General features: G+C 54.0%; 3 protein-coding genes across 10 annotated transcripts in view; all 3 read right to left on the minus strand.

The window, feature by feature from the left end:
* Positions 1-15,056, minus strand: part of ETFB (electron transfer flavoprotein beta subunit) — a 20,768-nt gene extending 5,712 nt beyond the window's left edge. Inside the window, exons 1-3 of one of the 4 annotated variants that reach the window (XM_063719076.1) lie at positions 14,895-15,056; positions 2,450-2,608; positions 1,987-2,145 (exon numbers count right to left, since the gene is read on the minus strand). In XM_063719076.1, the coding sequence (XP_063575146.1) occupies positions 1,987-2,145; positions 2,450-2,608; positions 14,895-14,951 (375 nt within the window). In that variant the 5' untranslated portion in view covers positions 14,952-15,056. 4 annotated transcript variants of the gene reach the window in all.
* A 562-nt stretch (positions 15,057-15,618) lies between these two features.
* CLDND2 (claudin domain containing 2) lies at positions 15,619-17,605 on the minus strand. 4 transcript variants are annotated; one of them, XM_054541092.2, is made up of 5 exons: positions 17,535-17,599; positions 17,001-17,179; positions 16,478-16,618; positions 16,080-16,199; positions 15,619-15,839 (listed from the first exon to the last, which is right to left on the minus strand). In XM_054541092.2, exons 2-5 carry the CDS (start codon positions 17,167-17,169, stop codon positions 15,766-15,768), a joined length of 504 nt encoding a protein of 167 aa, XP_054397067.1. In that variant the 5' UTR covers positions 17,170-17,179; positions 17,535-17,599; the 3' UTR covers positions 15,619-15,765. The 4 variants fall into 4 exon arrangements, with proteins under 4 accessions (XP_054397067.1, XP_054397066.1, XP_054397063.1 ...); XM_054541091.2 differs by having other exon boundaries at positions 15,622-15,839; positions 17,548-17,605; XM_054541088.2 differs by having other exon boundaries at positions 15,766-16,199; positions 17,548-17,605.
* A 2,917-nt stretch (positions 17,606-20,522) lies between these two features.
* On the minus strand, positions 20,523-21,595 carry NKG7 (natural killer cell granule protein 7). 2 transcript variants are annotated; one of them, XM_063719623.1, is made up of 4 exons: positions 21,282-21,595; positions 21,064-21,210; positions 20,843-20,977; positions 20,523-20,739 (listed from the first exon to the last, which is right to left on the minus strand). In XM_063719623.1, the coding sequence occupies exons 1-4, from the start codon at positions 21,436-21,438 to the stop codon at positions 20,681-20,683; spliced, it is 498 nt and encodes a 165-aa protein (XP_063575693.1). In that variant the 5' UTR covers positions 21,439-21,595; the 3' UTR covers positions 20,523-20,680. The 2 variants fall into 2 exon arrangements, with proteins under 2 accessions (XP_063575693.1, XP_063575694.1); XM_063719624.1 differs by having other exon boundaries at positions 20,843-21,105; positions 21,282-21,438.
* Positions 21,596-21,825: the final 230 nt, after the last annotated feature.

The following is a 21,825-nucleotide window of genomic DNA, read 5'->3' on the forward strand; positions in this document are numbered from 1 at the left end:
TGAACAGGATCTGGGCCAGCGAGGACATTCTAGCCCCAACCCCAGTGATTAGTTCAGGGAGGGGCACATGACTCAAGCTGCACCAAAGAAGAGTCAGCCCTGGAGTTTGCTGGAGCCCTTGGGAAAGAGGCTCCTTTCTTTCTGCTGGGGTCACTGAGCTGGTGGGATCTGAGCCTGGAGATGCAGACAGTGAAGCCAAGGTAGAGGGGAGCCTACAGCCCATATGTGACCCTGGATCAAGCTGTGCCTGAAGCCCCTGATTTACGTGAGATAATAAATTCCTTTCTGGCTTAAGCCAGTTTGAGTTGTGAATCTGCTTCCTAGAACAAACAGTATCCTGACCAGTTCATCCGGCATTTCCCCAGCTGGAGGCCCTGGCCCCAGGAACTGTCCCTGGCCCAGGACAGGTAGGACATCGGAGTCTGAGAACCACCAGCAAATGCAGGGGGCTGCAAAGGCCATGCTTCCAACACCTCGGCCTCTGCAGCCCCACCCAGGCCCTGCCTTTTTGGCCTGTTCTCCAGGTAGGCCCTTCGGCCGCAGTTGACTGTCTGTACTCTGATGCCCCTGCTGTTGGTAATCTCTCTCTGTTTCTTCTGACTTTCTCAGGGCTGGGCAGGACACCCAGTGACCTACCTGGACCCACCAGCCTCCTCTTTGTCCCAGAACTGACCTGGCCCTGGGATCCCCATCTCTTTCCGGGGGCCCCAGCTCTACCTGAGCCTGCTGTGCTCTGCTGTCTCCATGCTCTGCTTGACATACCTTGCAGTCTTTGGCCTTCCTTCTCAGCCTCATCCCTAATTCCCTGCCTCTTCTCACTCCCGTCTGCCTGTGGCTCTTCTGACGTCCCTCTTCTGCCCGTTCCCTGGTTGAGGCCATGAGGTTTGTCCTCAAATGAGATGAGCTACCCCTGAGGAGAGGTGGTGCCTCAGGGTCTCCTGGGGGAACAGATGAGCCCCATGTACCTCTGTCTCAGTGGGGAGCACCAGTGTGGCAGGGAAGGTTCTGGTCGGGTCCTCACCCAGCCCTAACCTCCTTCCCTACCTCCTGGCCTCCAATCTCCCCTTCCAGTCCATTCTCAAAGCCCAGGGGGACTCTTTCTGTACCTAGTGCTGATCCTGCCCGTCTTCTGCTCATAGACCTCCCGTAGCTCCCCAGTGCCCTCCAAAATTCTCAAGTCTCTATTTCAAGCCCAGGCCTGTCTTCTGAACCTGCATCAATGTCTCCTGGGCTCTTCACACTCCCCATGTGGGATCCTCCTCTAACCTCCTGTTCTTCCTGGGTTTCCCACCTGTGTTACCAAGGCAGACCCAGGCATTGTCCTTGCCTCCTCCCTGCCCTCCCTCCCCATGCTAAGCCCAGTCTCTCCTGCCACATTATGTCTCTGCTCTGTCCTGTCACCTTTGGCCGAGGCCTCATTCTCCCCATGTGACCATCACCTCAGCCTCCCAGCCTCTAAACTCACCCAAAAGGATATTTCTTCTTTTTTTTCTTTTTTTTTGAGACAGAGTCTCGCTCTGCTCCCAGGCAGGAGTGTAGTGGTGCAATCTTGTATCACTGCAACCTCCGCCTCCCAGGTTCCAGTGATTCTCATGCCTCAGCCTCCCAAGTAGCTGGGATTACAGGCAGGTGCCACCACACCCGGCTAATTTTTATATTTTTAGAAGAGACGGGGTTTCACCATGTTGGCCACGCTAATCTCAAACTCTCGACCTCAAGTGATCCGCCCACCTCGGCCTCCCAAAGTGCTGAGATTACAGGTGTAAGCCACTGTGCCTGGCCCAAGAGGATCTTTCTAACACCCAGAGGGACTCTGTCCTCCCTGCTCAAACTCTCTGTCAGGAGGGTCAGCAAAGTCCCAAGCTGCTCAGCCTGGAGTGGTGAATGCCCTGGGCCTGGCCACCTGCTGTCTCACCCTGTATCTCCACCACCTTTCTCCCGAGCAGGGATGAGCAAGGGGGCACAGGGAGGGCTGACCACAGCTACCTGTTTGCCCAGCAGCACCAGGTCCACCTTCTCCTTCTCTGCCAGCTTGGCCAGGACCCGAGCCACCTGCAGGGGACCCAAGTGTTCTGCTTCTGCTGGGGGCACCTCCACGTGGATACCTCGGTCTGCACCCATGGCCAAGGCGGTACGAATGGTCTCCTGCCAAGGACAGAGGGGCTTGACTTGGCTGCTATCCTCAGGGGGACCTAGGAGTCTGGCTCCCAGCCCCTCCTCCTTCAGACCCAGGAGTCCAGGCCCCCATCCCCTCCTTCCTCAGACCCAGGAGTCCAGGCCCCCACCCCCTCCTTCCTCAGACCCAGGAATCCAGGTTATCAGCCCATCCTCCCTCCGACCCAGGGATCCAGACTTCCAGCCTCCTCCTCCCTCAGACCCAGGAGTCCAGGTCCCAGCCCCTCCTCCCTCAGACCCAGGAGTCCAGCCCCCTCCCCAAGACCTTGAGCACCTGGCACTGTGCAGGCCCACAGCTGACGGCGATGACCTCCTTCACCAGCTTCTTCTCCTTGAGCCGCACAGCCTCCTCCACTGCGATCTCACAGAAGGGGTTCATGGAGTGCTTCACGCCATCCGTGACCACACCGGTCCTGTCAGGCTTCACTCGGATCTGCTCAGCAGGAGGGGAGGGGGCGGGGTCAGGAGGAAACAGGCAAGAAGGTGGGGGCCTCAGCACCAACCCTCTCTCAGGCTGGATGAGGACAACAACAGCCTAGAAAGGGGCAGGGCCTTGTCCAGGGTCACACAGCTCCAGGGACAGAACTGGGTTAGAGTTTGTAGGCAGGGGCAGGTCACCCTGTCTCCTTCTCTCATCCAGCCATTCCTGGGTACCAGGGACATCTGACTTGATCATCCCTACTGTTGTCACTGCTCCTCTCAGGCCTGAAAGAGTGTTTCTCAAATTTACAGTATTTATGGTAACCCACAGTGAGAGGTACATTTTACCATATCTCCAAGTGTATATAAATACATAACACACTGATACATAAATAAAAATGAGGAGAAGAAAAGGAAAAACCAGTTAGGTAGACAGTTAAGGGTGGTTCTCAGAGAAGCAGCCTGCCTGAAAAATCACAGCTACAGGCAACAATAGAGCAGCCTGGGGAAAACTCAGGCTGCTCCTGCACAGACAAGCAGGCAGGTCCCACAGAAGCCCTTTGTTCTTTGTGTGATTGACAGGCTCCCAGGAAAAGTTCCCTCCCCTTTTCAGGCATGTACATGGTGGTCTCTGTGGGAACTTGTACAGGGAAGGGCGGAGCTTACCTAAAACAAACCCACGGTTACACAAACAAGAGAAGCGGAGCTTTGTGCTTGCCTAAAGATGTACCCACAACTACGTAGATAACGGAGAGTTATGCAGATAGCTTTACAGATAAGATACTCAAACAGCTACAAAGATGAAAGGAGTTTCTTATAAAAGCTTTTGGTTTCTTTTGCTGTGCAGAAGCTCTTTAGTTTAACCATCAGAGTGAACAGGCAACCTACAGAATGGGAGAAAATTTTTGCAACCTACTCATCTGACAAAGGGCTAATATCCAGAATCTACAATGAACTCCAACAAATTTACAAGAAAAAAACAAACAACCCCATCAAAAAGTGGGCGAAGGATATGAATAGACACTTCTCAAAAGAAGACATTTATGCAGCCAAAAAAAACATGAAAAAATGCTCATCATCACTGGCCATCAGAGAAATGCAAATCAAAACCACAATGAGATACCATCTCACACCAGTTAGAATGGCAATCATTAAAAAGTCAGGAAACAACAGGTGCTGGAGAGGATGTGGAGAAATAGGAACACTTTTACACTGTTGGTGGGACTGTAAACTAGTTCAACCATTGTAGAAGTTGGTGTGGCAATTCCTCAGGGATCTAGAACTAGAAATACCATTTGACCCAGCCATCCCATTACTGGGTATATACCCAAAGGATTATAAATCATGCTGCTATAAAGACACATGCACACGTATGTTTATTGCGGCACTATTCACAATAGCAAAGACTTGGAACCAACCCAAATGTCCAAGAATGATAGACTGGATTAAGAAAATGTGGCACATATACACCATGGAATACTATGCAGCCATAAAAAATGATGAGTTCATGTCCTTTGGAGGGACATGGATGAAGCTGGAAACCATCATTCTCAGCAAACTATTGCAAGGACAAAAAAACAAACACCGCATGTTCTCACTCATAGGTGGGAATTGAACAATGAGAACACATGGACACAGGAAGGGGAACATCACACACCGGGGACTGTTGTGGGGTGGGGGGAGAGGGGAGGGATAGCATTAGGAGAGATACCTAATGTTAAAGGACAAGTTAATGGGTGCAGCACACCAACATGGCACATGTATACATATGTAACAAACCGGCACGTTGTACACATGTATCCTAAAACTTAAAGTATAATAATAATTAAAAAAATAAATAAATAAAAAATTAAAAAAAAAAAAAGCTTTTGGAATCAACTGTAAAAATGGCAACCGGCTTGGGCTTCCCTCTCCTCTGCGGAGAGCTTTCTTCTTTTGCTTATTAAACTTTCGCTCCAACCTCACCCTTTGGGTGGTCTATGCTCTTTAATTCTCTTGGTTGTGAAACGAGCTCGGATAACACCTTAGACAACGTGACCAGTGACCCTGACCTGTTTCACAAATGCCACTGCAGTGTAAGGGTCAGTGACCAATACTTACCCTGGCTACACACACACCATACCCTGACATTTTCTACCCTTTTTCAGAAAAACGCCAGCCCTCTGCCTGGATGTCATGATCACACATGGTCACAACCTCATTTGGAAAACACCAGCACCAAAGACCTCTGCTAAACAGACAGGGGAGGTAAGGAAGGTGAGTGGCAAACCCCACCCATTTGCTTCTGCACATCATTTTTGTCTCTCCTGGGCCCCACTGTGTGCCTGGCTCTGAGCTGGATCCTGGGGACACCATCGTGTGCCAGGGAGAGAGGCTTCCGGTGTAGACCAGGGTGTAGCGTGAACCACTAACCACCCTCCTATTAGTTTCTCTCGGCTGCCATAACAAATCACCACATACTTGGTGGCTTAGAATCTTACAGCTCTGGAGGCCACAAGTCCAAAGTCAGTGTCACCAGGGTGAGACCAAGGGGTCTGCAGGCCCCGGGGGGAACACGTTTCTTGCCTCCTCCAGCTTCTGCTGACACTCCCTGGCTTGTGGCTGCATCACTTTATCTTCAATGCCAGCATCCTCAGCTCTGTCTTCACGTGGCCTTCTCCTCTCTCTGTGTGTCTAGTCTCCCTCTGTCTCTCTCTTATAAGGACTCTTGAGATGGCATTCAGGGCCCACCTAAATAATCCAGGATAATGCCCCCATCTCAAGATGCTTAATTTAATCACATCTGCAAAGACCCTGTTTCTAATTTTTTTTTTTTTTTCAGATGGGCTCTCGCTCTGTCACCCAGGCTGGAGAACAGTGGTGAAATCTCGGCTCACTGCACCCTCTGCCTCCCGGGTTCAAGCAATTTGCCTACCTCAGCCTCCCAAGTAGCTGGGATTACAGGCATGCGTCACCACGCCTGGCTAATTTTTGTATTTTTAGTACAGACAGGGTTTCACCATGTTGGCCAGGCTGGTCTTGAACTCCTGACCTCAGGTGATCTGCCCTCCTCGGCCTCCCAAAGTGCTGGGATTACAGGCGTGAGCCACCATGGCCAGCCTGCAAAGACCCTGTTTCTAAGTGATTTCCCCTTCTCAGGTGCCAGGGATTGAAACCTGGCTGTTTTGGAGGGCTATTTCTTGGCCCACCACAATCCTCTTTTTTTCTTTCTTTTTTTTTTTTTTTTTTTTTTGAGATGGAGTCTTGCTCTGTTGTCCAGGTTGGAGAGCAGTGGCATGATCTCGGCTCACAGCAACCTCTGCCTCCTCAGTTCAAGCGATTCTCCTGCCTCAGCCTCCCGAGTAGCTGGGATTAGAGGCGCCCACCACCACGCCCAGCTAATTTTTTGTATTTTTAATAGAGACAGGGTTTCATTATGTTGGCCAGGCTGGTCTCGAACTCCCGATCTCCAGTGATCCACCCACCTCGGCCTCCCAAAGGCAGGGGGATTACAGGCGTGAGCCACCGCTCCCGGCCCAACCTGAGTTTTTATATGGTCATTCTGGATTCTTGGTGGAGAAAATTGGAAAAGGATGAGAGGAAGTGGGGAGACAGTTGGGTGGCTCTTTGTCACCAAAATGAGAGGTGACAGTGGCTCAGACAGCTGTGACAGCAGAGACAGATGCAAGAGGTTTCTGGAGGTGCAACTGACAGGCCATGGTGCGCGATGGGAAGATAACACCAAAAAGGGGCCTCCAGTCAGTACATCAGCCTGAGCCGGGAAGACGGCGAGTTTGGTTTGGGGCACAAATTTTTAAAAAGCCTCCAGGGACATCCAGAGAAGCCTTGCTAGGGAGCTGCCCCATTTGGCCTGGAGCCCGCCCTATTTCTCTTCTCCCATGTGGCCGCCACCCAGGGCTTGGCCAGAGCAGATTTCGGGTGGCAGCTGTGCCTGGTGAGGACACTGGGATGCCCTTGCTATTTCCCTGCCCCTTTTTCTCTGGGGCTGTGGGTGTAACTGTTCCTCCCACAGGCAGGACAGAATCCAAGATGAGAAGGTGGGACCCATAAGGGGCTTCCCACTCTGGCTGTGCCTCATGGAGAGGGTAACGTTAAAAGATGGAGGACGGAGACCGGGCGCAGTGGCTCATATCTGTAATCCCAGAACTTTGGGAGGCCAAGGTGGGAGGATCGCTTGTGCCCAGGAGTTGGATACTAGCCTGGGCAACAGGTTCTACAAACAACAACAACAAAAACAAAAACAGCTGGGCATGGTGGCTCACACCTGTAATCCCAGCACTTTGGGAGGCCAAGGTGGGCAGATCACCTGAGGTCAGGAGTTCGAGACCAGCCTGGCCAACATGGTGAAACTCCGTCTCTACTAAAAATAAAAATAAAATAAAAAATTAGCTGGGCATGGTAGTGCACACCTGTAATTGCAGCTACTCAGAGGCTGGGGCAGGGAGAATTGCTTGAACCCAGGAGGTGAAGGTTGTAATGAGCCAAGATTGCGCCACGGCACTCCAGCCTGGGCGATAGAGCAAGACTCCACCTCAAAACAAACAAACAAACAACAACAACAACAACAAAAAACAGCTGGGTGTGGTGGCACACACCTGTAGTCCCAGCTACTCAGGAGGCTGAGGTGGGAGGATCACCTGAGCCCAGGAGGTCAAGGGTGCAGTGAGCTGTGATCATGCCACTACATGTAACCTGGGTGACAGAGCAAGATCTCATCTCAAAAAAAAAAAAAAAAGAAAAGAAAAAGAAAAAGAAAAAGAAAAAGGAGAAAGAGGAAGAGGAGCTGGAAGAGGAAAGGAAAGAGAAAGAACTGTTATTTTCATCTCTCTCGTTGCCCAGGCTGGAGTGCAGAGGTGCCACCTTGCCTTACTGCAACCTCCACCTCCAGGGCTCAGGTGATCCTCCCACTTCAGCCTCCCCAGTAGCTGGGACCACAGGTGGGCACCACCATGCCAGGCTAATTTTTTTTTTTACTTTTTGTAGAGAAAGGATTTCCCCATGTTTCCCAGGCTGGTCTGGAACTCCTGGCCTAAAGTGATCCGCCTGCTTCGGCCTACCAAAGTGATGGGATTACAGGTGTGAGCCGCAGTGCCTGGCCTTTTTTCTTAAAAAAAAAAAAAAAAAAAAAAAAAACACACACAACATAGGAGTTGCCCCTTTAAGACAGAAAAAAACCTCATCTACCCATCAGTAAGAGGCCCCAAGCTTCTTGCTGTGAGTCGGGGAGGCTTCAGAAGGGCCTCAAGCCACATCTTGCTCTTGCTCTGGCAGAACTCCCAGCCCTAAGCTCCTGATTCCCAGGCTCCTGACTCCTGAGGAGAAAGGGTAAGAACTTTCCAGACACACACACACATGCACACACACACACCCAAGGAAACAAACTAGCTCATCTTCTCAATTAAGCTTGAGTTGACTTCAAGCTTGAAAAACAGTTTAGTTAAATTACATAAGTCGGGAAACAATGGTAGAGCTGAAAAATGATAGCTTGTTTGTTTTTTAAATAATGATGGCTCATGCGTGTAATCCCAGCACCTTAGGAGACTGAGGAAGGAGGATCACTGGAGCCCAGGATTTCAAGACCAGCCTGGGCAACACAGAGAGACTCCATCTCTACCAAAAAACAAACTATTAGCAGGTCATGGTGGCGTGCACCTGTAGTCCCAGCTACTGAGGAGGCTGAGGTGGGAGGATGGCTTGAACCCAGGAGGGTCGAGGCTGCAGCGAGCTGTGACTGCGCCACTCCAGCCTGGGTGACAGAGCTAGACCTTGTCTCAAAAAAAAAAAAAAAAGTTTTATAATTGAGGTAAATCATTCAGCATTAAGTGCTGGCTTTCTCTTAAAGAGACGACATATCCACCAATATCAAAAACAGCCTCAAAGCTGGGCGTGGTGGCTCACACCTGTAATCCCAGCACTTTGGGGGGCTGAGGTGCGTGGATCACTTGTGGTCAGGAGTTCGAGACCAGCCTGGCCAACACGGTGAAACCACGTCTCTACTAAAAATACAAAAATTCGTCGAGCATGGTAGCACGTGCCTGTAATTCCAGCTACTTGGGAGGCTTAGGCAGGAGAATCGCTTGAACCCGGGAGGTGGAGGTTGCAGTGAGCAGGGATCACACCAGTGCACTCCAGCCTGGGTGACAGACCAGATTCCGTCTCAAAAAAAAAAAAAAAAAAAGAAAAAAAAAGAAAAAAATTTTAAAAAGCAGCCCCGACCCATGCAGACGAGTCAAGGGTTTTATATGCATTAACTCGTTTGACCATCCTAATAGCCTGTGAGGTTGGTTACTGCCATTACCAGTCTCATTTTACGGATGAGGCAACTGAGGCAGAGACAGGCCAAGTGCCTTGGCCAGGGTCACACAGCACGGAAGTGGCAGGACCAGGGGTCTAACCCCAAATCTGTCTTGGGAATTGTGAGACTCTGAAAGAGGCTATGTGTGCCCACAGCATTAGAGAGCCAGTCTTCCTATTTGTTGTCCACTGCAGGCAAGAGGGATTTTCTTCTCTTCTCTTCTCTTCTCTTCTCTTTTCTCTCTCTCTCTCTCTCTCTCTCTTTCTTTTTGATACAGAGTCTTGTTCTGTTGCCCAGGCTGGGGTGCAGTAGTATGATCTTGGCTCACTGCAAACTCCACCTTCTGGGTTCAAGCGAATCTCCTGCCTCAGCCTCCCCAGTAGCTGGGACTACAGGCGCCTGCCACTACGCCTGGCTAATTTTTTGTATTTTTAGTAGAGACAGGGTCTCACCGTGTTAGCCAGGATGGTCTCAATCTGCTAACCTTGTGATCCACCCGCCTCAGCCTCCCAAAGTGCTGAGATTACACGTGTGAGCCACCATGCCCGGCCCACGCCCGGCTAATTTTTTTATTTTTGTTAGAGATGGGGTTTTGTCATGTTGGCCAGGCTGGTCTCAAACTCCTGACCTCAGGTGATCCGTCCACCTCGGCCTCCCAAAATGCTGGAATTACAGGCGTGAGCCACCACGCCCGGCCCAAGAGGGATTTTATAAAGTGATTTTCAACAGCTTTTCCTGAACCCCTGACACAGCTCAAGGACTTGTGTGGTTCTGTCCTCTAGGCTTTTCTGTCAAGCCAGTCCCTGGGCACGCCCTAGGGCACTTAGCAAGCAGGACAGCCAAGGCCAGGGAGCCAACCCAGTGACAGATCACTAATTCGGCGGGGGGCAGACAGAGAACTCGTCCCTGAGGTGACATGTGAGCCCCACGTGTGCCCTGTCAGACAAGGTGGCCTTGCTGAGAACAGGAGGGGCAAGTGTGTGTAGCCCAAAGAGGAAAACCTGAAGAAACACCAGGTGCTCCCAGACGAGAGGGTGTGGCTGGTCGGGGTTGGGCCCTGAGATGGAAACACGTTTTCTGGGCCTGAAGTTTCTATCCTGTGGGGTCGTCTCTAAGAAAATGAATCCCAGATAATGAATACAAAATTGCCCAGCCTCTCCTGGCTTTATTTATTTATTTTTTTTGAGATGGAGTCTCCCTCTGTCACCCAGGCTGGAGTGCAGTGGCACAATCTCGGCTCACTGCAATCTCCGCCTCCCTGGTTCAAGCGATTCTTCTGCCTCAGCCTCCCAAGTAGCTGGGACTACAGGCACGCGCCGCCACGCCCAGCTAATTTTTGTATTTTTAGTAGAGACAGGGTTTCACTATGTTGGCCAGGATGGTCTTAAACTCCTGACCTCATGATCCGCCCGCCTCAGCCTTCCAAAGTGTGCATTTACGGGCGTGAGCCACCAGGCCCAGCCCTTCTCCTGGGGTCTTGAAAGAGGCCCTGAAGGTTAAGCTTCATCAGCTTCCTGGAAAATGTGCCCCTGGACAGGACAGGGTGTTACTGAGTTGCCAAATACCTATTAAAATGCTAGATACACGCACATACCTGGAAACATGCACACAGCCGGACACACATACACACTCACACACACACACACACACACACACACGAATACACTCTGAGCACAGCATTTGTTATGTTTTGAATAAATGACTAACTAAACGTCCATTACTACCACTCCCAATAAAAACACTTATTGCAGCTGGTCACAGTGGCTCACACCTGTAATCCCAGCACTTTGGGAGGCTGAGGCGGGCGGATTACCAGAGGTCAGGAGGTCTAGACCAGCCTGGCCAGCATAGCAAAACCTCGTTTCTACTAAAAATACAAAAATTAGCCGGGTGTGGTGGCTCACACATGTAATCCCAGCTACTCAGGAGGCTGAGGCAGAATTGCTTGAACCTGGGAGGTGGAGGTTCCAGTGAGCTGAGATCGTGCCACTGCACTCCAGCCTGGGCAAGATAGACTCCGTCTCAAAAAAATAAAACAAAACAAACCACTGTGTGCCAGGCACTGTTCCAAGGGCTTAATTTTCATTACAACTCAATAAAGTAGATAGTACCATTATCCCCATTATACAGAGGAGAAAAATGAGGCTCAGAGTGGTGAAGCAATTTCCTCAAGGTCACACAGCAGGAAGTGGACGTAGGCGCTGGGCTCGGAGTCTGAGGTCTGCACTATTCTAGTAGTGCACCCACTGTCTCAGGAAGCAGTGACCACATCAAACTGTCTTCCCCACACCTGGAGCTCAAATTTCAGAAGGGGTGACAGACACCAGAGCAATCAATAAGTAAACGACACTGTGGATTACAAAGTGTCCACACCAACTTCCCTCTGGGGACAAGCTGGGCTCTCAGAGGGTGCCCCTGCTCCCACCTCTTTCATGGAGAATGTGAGCCACTCCCTCCACTCAGTTAGGTTGGCTCCTTGAACTTTCATCTCTAGCAAACACACTTTCCTCTCCCTTCCTAGTTGCAAAGTATAGGGGAAAACACAGCAGAACACAGGGACTCTGGGGCCTGTGATTTTAAGGAGGCAAACAGGGAAGTCCTCCCAGAGAAGGTGATGTTTCAGCAAGGAGGTGAAAGAGGTCAGGGAGTGAGCACATGATTCTGGGAACAGAGGTGGATCAGACATGGCCCCTCTCTGCAGGGAGCTACCAGCCTGGGGATGACGGAGTAGGGCAGTGGGGAACATGGGGTAAACAGAGGATCCCAATCCAGTCTGGCGAGGGCTGATGGAAGCAAATCTAGGGACTGCAGAAGCCCCCAGGGATATACCAAGGCAACCTGAGGGTGTAGGGTCAGGGGCTTCCTGGAGGAGGCGATGCCAGAGAGAATCACTGAATTATTATTATTATCTTTTTTTTTGAGACTGAGTCTAGCTCTGTCACCCAGGCTGGAGTACAGGGACACAATCCCGGCTCACTGCAACCTCTGCCTCCCAGTTTCAAGCGATTCTCCTGCCTCAGCCTCCCGAGTAGCTGGGACTACAGATACGTGCCACCATGCCTGGCTAATTTTTTTATTTTTAGTAGAGATGGGGTTTCACCATGTTGACCTGGCTGGTCTCAAACTCCTGACCTCAACTGATCCACTCGCCTCGGCCTCGCAAAGTGCAGGGATTAGAGGTGTGAGCCACCACTGCGCCTGGCCAAGAATCACTAGATTTTGATATAATCCATGAGTTGGAGTTGGGCAGGACAAAGGACAGAAAGCAGAGGTAGGAGGGTGGTGCTGGAAGAAGGCATGGAACGGGCGAGCCGTGGCCTGGTCTGTCAGGACAGAAGGAGCACGTCACAGTGGCAGAAGCACAAAGGCTAAGGGAGGGTCCAAGGAGGGAAGTGGACGGCTGAAGCAGACCATGAAGAGGAGGGTGGACCACAAAGCATCCCAAATGCCAGGCAGAGGGGCTGTGACTCTGTCCTGAGGGTGCTGGGGAGCCACAGGCGGGCTGGGAGCAGGGGAGAGCAGGGTCAGCTCTGGTGCAGAAAGGCCCCTAAGGCTGGGTAGGGGTGGGCTGAGAGGGAGAGACTGGGAGTGAGGGAGGACCAGGGTGAGGGTCCAGGTGAGACAATGACACCAAGAGACAATAGGGCAAGAAGGGCGGCGGGTGGAGAACTGACAGCTTTGGGAGAAGGGAAAGGGGGTGGGACAGTACCCAGGTCTAATCTGGTGTTTAGGAAGCTGGCAGGGTCTGAATCATTTATTTGTTCTGAAAAGGACATCAACAGACACATCCAGTGAGACAGGATGTAATGTGGGGAGCCCTGAGGCACTGTGGGAGGGGAAGGCAGCACCCTCTGGAAAGGACAGTAGCTGATTCAACGTGGCCTTCACGCTTCCCCTCTGTTCTCTCCCTGAGCACACCAGAGACATCCATGTGCCAGGCTCTGTGCTGAGTGATGCTGGGACCAGAGCTGAGTCAAACGTGGGCCTGCACCATGGGGGAGACGGATCCAATCCCACACACGCCAGGCGGGGAAGGCCAGGGCTGGGATGGAGAGAGGAGGCCCAGGGACCTGTAGGAGTCCAAAGACGTGAGAGTAACAAACAGTCAGAGCTGGGAGGAAACCAAGTGTTGGGTCCCAGAACCCCAAGAGGAATGTGTCTCAAAAGGGCTGGAGGTGACATCCCTGTCATGTGCTGCCAGAGGCATCATTAGGACAGGGGGCATTGAGGGAGATGGGAGAGCAGAGTCTAGAGCCAGACTTGCCCGGGGTTTTGATTGTAACTCTGCCACTTACTGGCTGGGAGATCTGACAGGCCTCAGTTTCCTCAACTATCCAATGGAATTAATAATACAAAGGGTTGGCCAGGCACGGTGGCTCACGCCTGTAATCCCAGCACTTTGGGAGGCCGAGGCAGGCGGGTGGATCACCTGAGGTCTGGAGTTTGAGACCAGCCTGATCAAGATGGTGAAACCCCATCTCTACTAAAAATACAAAAAATTAGCCAGGCGTGGTGGCTGGGAGATCTGACAGGCCTCAGTTTCCTCAACTATCCAATGGAATTAATAATACAAAGGGTTGGCCAGGCACGGTGGCTCATGCCTGTAATCCCAGCACTTTGGGAGGCCGAGGCAGGCGGGTGGATCACCTGAGGTCTGGAGTTTGAGACCAGCCTGATCAAGATGGTGAAACCCCATCTCTACTAAAAATACAAAAAATTAGCCAGGCGTGGTGGCTGGGAGATCTGACAGGCCTCAGTTTCCTCAACTATCCAATGGAATTAATAATACAAAGGGTTGGCCAGGCACGGTGGCTCATGCCTGTAATCCCAGCTACCTGGGAGGCTAAGGTAGGAGAATTGCTTGAACTCAGGAGGCAGAGGTTGCAGTGAGCCAAGATTGCGCCATTGCACTCCAGCCTGGGCAAAAAGAGCAAAACTCCGTCTCAAAAAATAAAAATAAATAATAAATAATACAAAGGGTACTGAAAGGACTGAATGGATTAATCTCTGCAAAGGACTTGGAACGATGCCTGGCACGTAAGTACCCGCTAAATGCTGGCTGCTATCATCACTGACACTTTCATGCTCAAGTCTGGCTCCTGTACCCTCTTCCCCAGCCCACTCCCTAAGCAGGCAGGGGCAGTATCAGTGTCAACTTTGTGACCCTGGTTTTGCCCACCCTGAAGCCTCCAGGGTGCCAGGCCCCTCGCTAGGTAATGCTGGGGACACGGAGGTAAGTCCCCAGGCTGATGGGAAGGGCAGACATAGAGAGACAGTCACCATCTTCAGTCCAGTTCAGGCCAAGCATTGAGAGAAATGGGCCTGAGAGACCGTGTCTGATTCACCTCTGTCCACACCAGCTTCCCTCTGGGGACAAGAAGCCAGGCGCTCAGAGAGCACCCTCCCCCACCTGAGCTACCCCCAGCTGTCAGGTTGGCTCCTTGAACTTTCATCTCTAGCAAACACACTTCTCTCTCCCTAGCTAGAGCCTCCTGGCTCACCCTGTGGCTATGGAGGGTGGAAAGCAGCTTCTGGGGCCCCACAGGACCCTGTCTGACTCCCTCTATAGCACATTTCAGGTAACATAAGAGTACAATGGTAAGTAATGCAGCCTAGTGGGTGAAAGCAGTCGGAGGAACCTGGATAGAACTCTCGGCTCTGCCCTTCTCTAGCTGGGTGACCTCTCTGTGCCTCAGTTTCTCCGTGCGTTAAACAGGGACCATGACTTCTTCCAGTGGGTAAGAAATGGAGAAAGCAACTCACTCTGAACAGTTATCAAGAGAGTGAATCCAGAACGAGGGAAAAGAGAACATGGCCGTGACCCCGGAGGGATCGGATGTTAGAACTTCACTCTTGGATTTCTGCCCTCAGGTGACTCTGACGTTTGGGGGTTAAAGCGGCAGAGGTCGGGGGTTACGAGAAGACCCCCACCCAGTGTGCGCTCGCGGCCCCGGAAGCACACGGCTGCGGGACTCAGGGATGTGGGAGAGGGGGGCCCGGTCACCTTCACGGCGTAGTCGATGACCCTCTTGACAGCTACGAGCGCGCGCAGCTCCGCCATCTTTCCGCCTCAGCCACCTACAGGGTCAGCCCGCACCCTCAGCCGCTCTGTCCAGACGCCCCACCACCCCCGCCCCCCGCGCCCCTCTCTGCGCCTGCGCGCAGCACGGTCAGCCAGTCAACCGCTGCAGAGCCCGCCTCCCCGACAGAGGACCAATCGAGAGGCCGGAGGGAAGGGAGGTGTGGCAAGCAACGCAAACCAATGGGAAGCGGATCTCGGGGAGCCAGCGGGACCCGGAGAGGGAAGGAAAGGCCTGGCGGAGAGGGCAGGGCAGAGAACTAGGGGAAAGGTCGTGCACGGAAGGCAAGCGCGCCCGGAGTTTATAGATCCTCCCGGTCCTATAAACACTTCCCGGTATCCCCGGATTTGCTCTCCCTCTCCAGATCCCCCACTTCTTCCCGGCCTTTCCAAGTCGCGGTACTCGTATTCCCACGCCTCTGAATCCTTTCGCGTCGGTCTCTCCACTCTCTCCATCCCCGTGTTCCCTGTCCCTTCCATATCCGTATCCTCCCCTGTCCGTGTCTCTACTTCACCTCCATGTCGTCCCCACAGCCTCTCCATACCCTCTCCAAAAGCCCACGTCCCCTCTTGGCCCCGCCCCTCCCACATGTCCCTGTTCCCATCCCAATCCATGGAGACTTGTGTCTCCATGTCTGTGTCTCCCCGTCTCCACGTTCCCTATAGGTTCATGTCCTTATGTCCTCCCTGAGCCTCTGTGCAACCCCGTGCCTGCGTCCCCACGACCCCCAGAAAAGCACGCGGAGCCGCAGCGCTAAAAAAGCCGTTCCTTTATTCTGCCCCAGGCAGGCTGCAGTCACAGACACACGGGGAATCCACTGATGGCGTCGGTGCTCTGCATGATCATGTCTGCCAGCAGAAAGCAGAAGCCTGGGGGGACGGGGTCGCGGAGCAGAGATAGGAAGGTGGGCCCTGGGGCGGATGGCCGGGAGGGCCCCGGGGACTGGGGTTTGGGGCTCCAAGGGGGTCTCTGCCGGGTCTGCGGGAGTCTTAGTGTGTTGGGGAGTCCCTGAGAGGTCCCTGGGGTTTCCTGGGAGGGCAGCTGGGGAGCGTCTGGGGTGAGGGTCTTCTGGGCAGTCTCCTCCACCCTCTTCCCGCTGTCCAGGTTACCCGCGAGAATTGAGAAGGGTAAGGCCAGCCACCCAGAAAAATAGGACCAAGAGAAGAAGACGTTGTTCTTCCACGCATTCTTCACCGTGTAGCCTATCAAGGCGGTCAGCAGCAGCAGTCCTGGGCCCCGCCCAGCCACAAGATGAGCTAGCTGGGCCTGGTGGGGCTGCACCCAGGCCACGCCCCTTCAGACCCGCCCCTTCTATCAGACCACGCCCATCGCCTCTCATCCCGCCTCTGGCCCAGGCCCCTTCCTGCGCCTCCAGCTCTGAACTCTGTCTCGAGCCCCGCCCACCTCTCTCGGCTTCTTCCAGCCCCGCCCCTCCCCTGGTGACCAAGCCCCTCCATCACCCAGGGCCCGCCCCTGCCTGCCGGCCTGGGGCGAGCTGCAGTCTCACCGCCGAGGAAGAGGAAGGCGCTCGTGGTCTGGCCCCGCAGCGACTCGCCCTCGTGGCACCGAATCCGCAGTCCCATCACCATGCCCACCACGCCGACACCCACCGCCAGCACCATGCACGCCACAGTCACCGCCAGCGTGGCTGGGGAGAGCGGGCGCATCAGCCCCCGCGGGCGCCGCCCCAGTCGCTACGGGTTGGGCCACAACCGGAAGCTCTCCTGTCTCCTGCCCCCAACCCGGTGTGTGGCCAGGAGCCGAGCTCCCCCGACCGGGACTCAGGCGTTTGGACGGAAACTTGGAGGTCACATCAGGACCTGCGGTTACTGCCGATACCAGGACGGGGAGGGGGTCGGGGACAAGCCCACAAGTCGAGGGGCGGGGTTCGTGGCGGCCTCGGCCGGCAAGGGACAGCTGCAACTGAGCCCGGGGTGGAAGGGGTGGGCGTCTCGCCATGGGCCCAGCTGTGTGTCCCGAGTCGTGGGGGTCTGAAATGCCCTCTGACATCTGGGCGGGCGGAGCCTCACTCTGGCAGGGGATGCTGGAGCAGATGCCGTGGTTGCATTCCTGCCACAGGCCACTGTGGCCCTCTTGTTGGCGGGTCCAGTAGTTGGTGGCCGTGGAGAGCACCATGAGGACGTTGGCCACGAGGCTGAGCAGAATGCCCCCACTCTGGAGGCTCCGCTTCACCCCCATGCCACTGAGGCTGCAGCCGGGGGCCACAAGGGCAGGATGGGCCCAGGCCCTTCCTACCCCGAGGCCCCCAGCTTAGGAGCCCGCTTCCTCCACACTCCTCCCCTAGTACTCCTGCCTGAGGTCCCTGCTTCTGGGGACCTGAAGACCCCCCTCCCTCAACAACCCGGCCTGAGGACCCACAACCTCCTCCCTCCAGACCTCGTTCCCCTTACTGGGGACCTTGGGACTTCCCCTGAGAGGCCTCTGAGACCTTCACCACAGGCTTTGCTGTGAGGAACCTGTCTTCCCGGAGACCTCCCCCGACAGCGGAACGCCCCTTCAGCCTGTTCAGTGTCCTCCCCAGACACCCCTCCACACACGCCCACCTAAGTGACTTACACCCAGTGCCCTAGGGCTCCTTAGACACAAAGCCCAGAGAGACGGGGGGAGGGAGGCTGGGTCTCTGTGAGGCCGGGGGTTCCAGAACCCCCTCCCCCAGTGGCTGTTTAAAGGGATAATCACTCCCCCCACCACCATACACATAAACCCCCGCAGCTCTCAACTGAGTGACTGCTTAGATGCAGACCGCAGCTTTGGGGGCCGTTACATCGTAGGCCAAGTCCTTCTTTTATCACTGTTATTATTTTTTGAGACGCAGTCTTGCTCTGTCGCCCAGGCTGGAGTGCAGTGGCGCGATCTTGGCTCACTGCGACCTCCACCTCCTGGGTTCAAGCAATTCTGCCTCAGCCTCACAAGTAGCTGAGACTACAGGCGTGCACCACCACGTCTGGCTAATTTTTGTATTTTTAGTAGAGACGGGGTTTCACCATATTGGCCAGGCTGGTCTCGGACTCCTGACCTCGTGATCTGCCTGCTTCAGCCTCCCAAAGTGCTGGGGATTACAGGCGTGAGCCATCTCTCTCTCCCAGGCTGGAGTGCAGTGGCACCATCACAGCTTACTGCAGCCTTGAATTCCCAGGCTCAAGGAAACCTCCTGCCTCAGCCTCCTGAGTAGCTGGGACTACAGGCATGTGCCTCCACACCTGGCTAATTTTCTTGAGATTTTTTGTAGAGATGGGGCCTTGCTCTGTTGCCCAAGCTGATCTCAAACTCCTGGGCTCAAGCCATCCTCCTACCTCGGCCTCCAAAAATGCTGACATTATGGGTGTGAGCCACCACTCCCAGCCCTTTCTTAGAAACTTCTCTTTCCCTTGCCGGGCACGCAGTGGCTCACGCCTGTAATGCCAGCACTTTAGGAGGCCAAGGTGGGCAGATCACCTGAAGTCAGGAGTTTGAGACAAGCCTGACCAACACGGCAAAACTCCGTCTCTACTAAAAATACAAAAATTAGCCAGGCTAGCCGGGGTTGATGGCGGGTGCCTATAATCTCAGCTACTTGGGATGCGAGGCAGGAGAATCACTTGAACCCGGGAGGTGGAATTTGCAGTTAGCTGAGATCGTGCCATTGCATTCTAGCCTGGGCGACGGAGCAAGACTCCATCTCAAAAAAAAAAAAAAAAAAAAAAAACAACAAAAAAGACAAAATTCGCCAGGTGTGGTGGTGCATGCCTGTAATCCCAGCTACTCGGGAGGCTGAGGGAGGAGAATTGCTTGAACCTGGGACACGGAGGTTGCAGTGAGCCAAGATCACACCACTGCACTCCAGCCTGGGTGACAACCAGACTCCGTCTCGGCCAGGCGTGGTGGCTCACGCCTGTAATCCCAGCACTTTGGGAGGCCAAGGTGGGTGGATCACGAGGTCAGGAGATCGAGACCATCCTGGCTAACATGGTGAAACCCCGACTCTACTAAAAATACAAAAAAATTAGCCAGGCGTGGTGGTGGGCGCCTGTAGTCCCAGCTACTTGGGAGGCTGAGGCAGGAGAATGGCGTGAACCTGGGAGGTGGAACTTGCAGTGAACCTGGGAGGTGGAACTTGCAGTGAGCCGAGATCATGCCACTGCACTCGAGCCTGGGCAACAGAGCGAGACTCCGTCTCAAAAAAATCAATAAATAAACTTCTCTTCTCTTGACATTCTAGGCACCCCAGAAGCTCTCCAGGTCCCCAGCTGTCTGACTGCAGACTTCTGCTCCTCTGCCTTCTCCCCTTCACTTGTAAATCTGGGTATCCCTTGAAGCTCCACCCTGCACTCCCTTGCCAGGCAAGCCTCCTCATGGCCAAAGTTTCAGTGCTCCTTAATCCTCCATCCAAAACTCCATCTCCAACCCAAGGTCTCTCCCCTGAGCCCGACGCAAGTTCTCACCTGCTCCTGGCTGCCCCCAGGGCCTTAATAGTCAACCATATTCCAACTGAGCTTAGTGTCTTCCACCATATTAGGGATGGCCCTGCCATCCCATCCAGTTCATCGAGCCAGACCCTTGGGCACTGTCCTCACCTTCTTCTTGTCCCTCACCCTGAAAAGCGTTGAGTGCCCAAGTCCTGCTCCTCCTTCCCCTGAATCTGTCTGTCTCATTCCCTCCTTTCCTGGTCCCAGGTCAGGCCTCATCATGTCCCACCTGTTGCATTGCCAAGTTCCTCCCTGACCTTCTGGCCTCCCCTTCATGTCTACAGGGGGGTCTTTCTGGCACCCAGAGCTGACGCTGTCCCTCCCCTACCCACAATTTTCTCCCAACTCCCCATCATGCTCAAGAGAAAGTCCAGCATGACATTAGAAGCCACAGCCCCCACCTGCCTCTCCCTCTTCATTTTCCATCCCCCGCCCCCCCACGTTCTATATCCTGGCCCTAAATTACTGTTCTTCATCCCCACAAGATTCCTGACTTCTCTGCACATTCATCTTTGGGCCCCTCTGCCTGGAAATTACCTTTCCTTGGCCCTTAAGAAGCTCCTAAACGTTCTCTCTCCAGAAAAGTCGTCTCCATCCCTCCACAATACAGTCAGTCTTTTTCCGGCGTTCTCCCTGCACTGGGACTGCTGTCTGGCCTGTATTAACTGCTTCTGGTCTATAAGTGCCTCCTCCCCACCATCCCACAGACTGAGCCCCTGGTGGGCAGGGCCTGGGTCTGACCCGTGCCAGTGTCCCCAGCATGGGGAAATGTGCAAAGAGAACTGACTGAGTGCAAGGAAGGGCCGAGTTCTGGCAAAGGGGACAAAATCAGAGAGGGAGAGAGAAGGAAAGAGAGCCAGCTAAAGGGAGGAAGACACAGGGAGAAAGAAAAGTGCTGGAGAAGGGGAGACATAGACACGGGTTGGAGCCTGTGTCCACATGGGCTGGGCACTCGCGCTGGGCAGGAGCGCCCTGCAGGCTGGTCGGCCTGGTGGGCCCTCACCTTCCCCTGGTGCCCAGCTCCTACCATGGAGCTGGCAGACAGTTGGCTTATGTCTTGGCAGAATTAATCTCAGAATAACCAGATTCCAGCCAAATTTTGTTGAATGAATGAAGAAACAAGAGGAGGGGGTGGGGAAGGGCTGGAAGGGCAGGGTAGATGTAGGACCAGACTTCCCCAAGGCTCCAGATGAGGCCTTTGGAATACAACGCTCAAAACTCATCTTGCCGCTCTTGCCTTCTGCTCACAAGGTTTCATAGCCAGGACGGGGACCGCCACAGTAAGCACTCAGGCTCAGGGCACCTGGGGGGCCAGAAAGAGTTTAAGCACTTGCCCCTGCCCTCTGTCCTCAGGGCCCCCAACTGGACCCTCCCAAGCTCCCCAGGGCAGTGGGCAGGATAGTCACCTGTACAGAGAAAGAGGATAGCTGAGACCCAGCCCAGGTAGAAGGACCAGGAGAAGAAGGTCTGGATCTGGGGGTGTGGAGGCTGGTCCCACCGCTCGCTGGTATACACAGCCATGGCCACCGCCATGGAGAGGGCTGGGGACAAGGACAAGAGAGATGGCTCAGCCCCTCAGCAGGAATTCGCTGGCTCCCGATAGCCCAGTCCAGTCCAGCATGCTTACCTGCAGCAAAGGCTGTGGTGGTTGAGACAAGGGGGCCGTGGCCTGGGGTGGACAGTAAGGGGATGCAGGACAGGACCAGGAAGCTTACAGACACCAGGCCCCACAGGACAGCCACAATGCTGAAGCTCTGCGTCACGTGGATGTAGCCTGATCGGGAGAAGACCACTGAGCACCCATCCCCGCTGGCAGCCCCTCTGTAGGACACCCATTCCCCTTACCTGCTATGATGTCCCCATGCCCTGTTGGCCAGAGGCCCGAGTGAGCTGAGTGGGTGGGACCCACAGCCTCAAACCAGAAATCGGTGCTCAAAGCAATCAGGCAGAACGTCAGGCCCAGGGAGCCCACCAGCAGGGCCAGGGACCGGCGGGGCTCCATGGGGGTAAGCTCAGGGCTTCTGGGTCCTGGAGGAGGAAGAGGCTGCTGATCAGACTCTTGAATCTCAGAGAGAAGGAGGCTGTGCACCTAGACTCCTGAATCCTCAGAGCTCAAGAAAGAGAGACCAGCAAGCAGTTGGGGCAGTGAGGGGTCCTGCACTTTGTCAGATGAGGCTGGTTTGGTTTCACACAGTTCCCGGTAGCTTTTCACATACCCTCCCTTCCTGGATTGCACAGGCAACGTCCTCCCTCCCCTCCCCAGGGTCCGGTTCCCCGCTTAATGTGTGGTGGGGGAGGGCACTGAGGGTGTCAGATCATCAGTGGTTTGGGCAGTGGTTTAGAACTTGCCTCTGTCACAGGTTCTACAACTCCCACCCATGGAGGCTTC

This window comes from Pongo abelii, chromosome 20 (genome assembly GCF_028885655.2).
Source record: "Pongo abelii isolate AG06213 chromosome 20, NHGRI_mPonAbe1-v2.0_pri, whole genome shotgun sequence".
Classification (NCBI taxonomy): Eukaryota; Metazoa; Chordata; class Mammalia; order Primates; family Hominidae; genus Pongo; species Pongo abelii.

Bases quoted from the DNA above. Each gene is read 5' to 3' on its own strand.
- CLDND2 (XM_054541088.2), bottom strand. From the start codon at position 17,169: ATGGGGGTGAAGCGGAGCCTCCAGAGTGGGGGCATTCTGCTCAGCCTC. The intron at 16,619-17,000 runs GTGAGGCTCCGC...CGCTCTCCCCAG, and splicing joins CTCCAGCATCCCCTGCCAGA to CCACGCTGGCGGTGACTGTG. The intron at 16,200-16,477 runs GTGAGACTGCAG...GGCGGGGCCCAG, and splicing joins CGCCTTCCTCTTCCTCGGCG to GACTGCTGCTGCTGACCGCC.
- NKG7 (XM_063719623.1), bottom strand. From the start codon at position 21,438: ATGGAGCCCCGCCGGTCCCTGGCCCTGCTGGTGGGCTCCCTGGGCCTG. The intron at 20,978-21,063 runs GTAAGCATGCTG...CCTTGTCCCCAG, and splicing joins CACCACAGCCTTTGCTGCAG to CCCTCTCCATGGCGGTGGCC. The intron at 20,740-20,842 runs GTGACTATCCTG...CTGGCCCCCCAG, and splicing joins TATCCTCTTTCTCTGTACAG to GTGCCCTGAGCCTGAGTGCT.